Source organism: Etheostoma spectabile, unplaced genomic scaffold, assembly GCF_008692095.1.
Source record: "Etheostoma spectabile isolate EspeVRDwgs_2016 unplaced genomic scaffold, UIUC_Espe_1.0 scaffold272, whole genome shotgun sequence".
Classification (NCBI taxonomy): domain Eukaryota; kingdom Metazoa; phylum Chordata; class Actinopteri; order Perciformes; family Percidae; genus Etheostoma; species Etheostoma spectabile.
In genome coordinates this window covers 1,697,395-1,699,205 of record NW_022605576.1, presented here as the reverse complement: position 1 = coordinate 1,699,205, position 1,811 = coordinate 1,697,395, and the positions used below count along the sequence as shown (strand labels likewise).

Sequence of the window (1,811 nt, the reverse complement as noted above, 5' to 3'; positions counted from 1 at the left end):
CCCCCCCCCCCCCCCCCCCGAGGTAAAGAACTGTTCATAAATCATTTTCATATTCTATTTAATTTTACAACAGACCCTCTCCCAGCATTATTTATGTCTTTGCACCCTGGCCTTCACTTTTGTGTAATATACTTCCCTCATTATCTGTCTTCATTTAAATGCATTTAAATTGTTTTAGGCAAACTTTTATTTAACACATTTTTATATTCTGCTTTTTAAAAGTTATTAGGATGCAGGAAAAAAAAGTGAAGATGGGATCTGCTGTGGACTAGTGACAAATGATGTTCTCTAGAGAGATAATGTTCAAGCACTAATTATAAAGCTCGACGTTTTTAAAACTGATATTTGTCCTATGATCTGATTTATTTATTTTTCTCTTTTTTTTTTAAAGAAAATAATACTTGTATAGAAAGTGGTCTATTGTCCTCTGCATATGGCCAAGTGCCCCTTATGACATCACACACAAGCTATTATTTTGATGCTGATAATTTGAGCTTTTATTTATTTTTTTTCCCCTCAGGATTGTGTAGTGATTGAAAACAGCCAGATGGTGACACTGAACGCACCGAAGGGTTCCGTCACCATGAAGAGCAGTGAGAAGGGCGTCTGCACGGCTCTTCACAAATTCTCCTTCTCGCAGGTCTGCAACATGTTGAAAATGTCTAGCGGTATCTGCCTAGAGGTCCTCGTACACATTTATTCCTGAACTATTCTGGATGTGCCGTTTCAGACAGACAGGCACTCCCATTCCTTTCCACCCACCCATCTTTCTTCTGGCTTTTAGATTTTTGGACCAGATAAGACCCAGTCGGAGCTATTTGAGGACACCGTCAAAAGCCAAATGTGGGATTTCCTAGAAGGGAAGAATGCCCTAATCTTCAGCTATGGTGTAACCAATGCTGGGAAAACCTACACAATCCAAGGTAAAGACAGTATCCCAACATCAGCGTTGCTGTGGGAAGTCCTGTGTAAGTTCTTCTGCCAGTCTGAGAACATTGCGTAATGTTTTAGGGACTCCAAAAGAGCCGGGGATACTCCCTCGGGTGCTGGATGCCACCTTCCGCTACATTGGAAGCCATGTGTACGAGGGGATGGACCTGAAACCCTACCACAGAAACGATGCCCAACATCTGGATCCTGACCAAGTCAAGCAGGAGCGAAGTGCTAAAGCTGCCATTTTTGCTTCAGTCAAAGAAGTGAGAGAGAGAGAGAGAGATGAGACATTGCTCCAGGCTTTGCTGAGAATTTTAAATGAATGAAGTCATAACATGCATGTTCACTCGCTCCCATCTAGGAGTGTGATCCTGTCCGAGCCAGTGGTGGTTTAGAGTCCTCATCCTCTTTGTTCTACGATCAAACCGGTATCCTTCACTAGTCCTACACACTGAACATATATTGTCTTGCCTTCAATAGGATTTCAATGTGTCATGCAACTGTCTATTACAAACCGTTCAGACAAGAATGACCAGCACTGTTTGACGCCATTCTTCCTGTCGGCCTCTCTATCTCCATTTTAGTGGTGGCAGGCAACCGAACAGAAGCAGGCAGCAGCCAGTTTGCATTATGGGTGGCGTTCTTGGAAATCTACAACGAGCACGTATATGATCTGCTTCAACCTTCCCTGTGCTCCAAGTCCAAAAAACGCGCCGCCCTCCGAGTGTGTGACGATGGTGCTGGAAACGCTTATGTAAAAGGTGTGAGCGTGCCTCCATCCTGTGGTCTTAAAGTACCCATATTCTGCTCGTGCTCAGGTTCAGAATTGTATCTTGAGGTTGCACCAGAATAGGTTTCCATGGTTTCATTTTCTAAAA

At 43.3% G+C, this 1,811-nt stretch overlaps 1 protein-coding gene across 3 annotated transcripts in view; it reads left to right on the top strand.

Moving 5' to 3' along the window:
* Positions 1–1,811, top strand: part of zgc:56231 (kinesin-like protein KIF20A) — a 9,637-nt gene that overhangs the window by 1,008 nt on the left and 6,818 nt on the right. For all 3 annotated transcript variants that reach the window (XM_032510822.1, XM_032510823.1, XM_032510824.1), the window contains exons 3-7: positions 521–640; positions 785–923; positions 1,012–1,196; positions 1,295–1,361; positions 1,518–1,694. In XM_032510822.1, the coding sequence (XP_032366713.1) occupies positions 521–640; positions 785–923; positions 1,012–1,196; positions 1,295–1,361; positions 1,518–1,694 (688 nt within the window). The remainder of the gene's footprint in view (positions 1–520; positions 641–784; positions 924–1,011; positions 1,197–1,294; positions 1,362–1,517; positions 1,695–1,811) is intronic.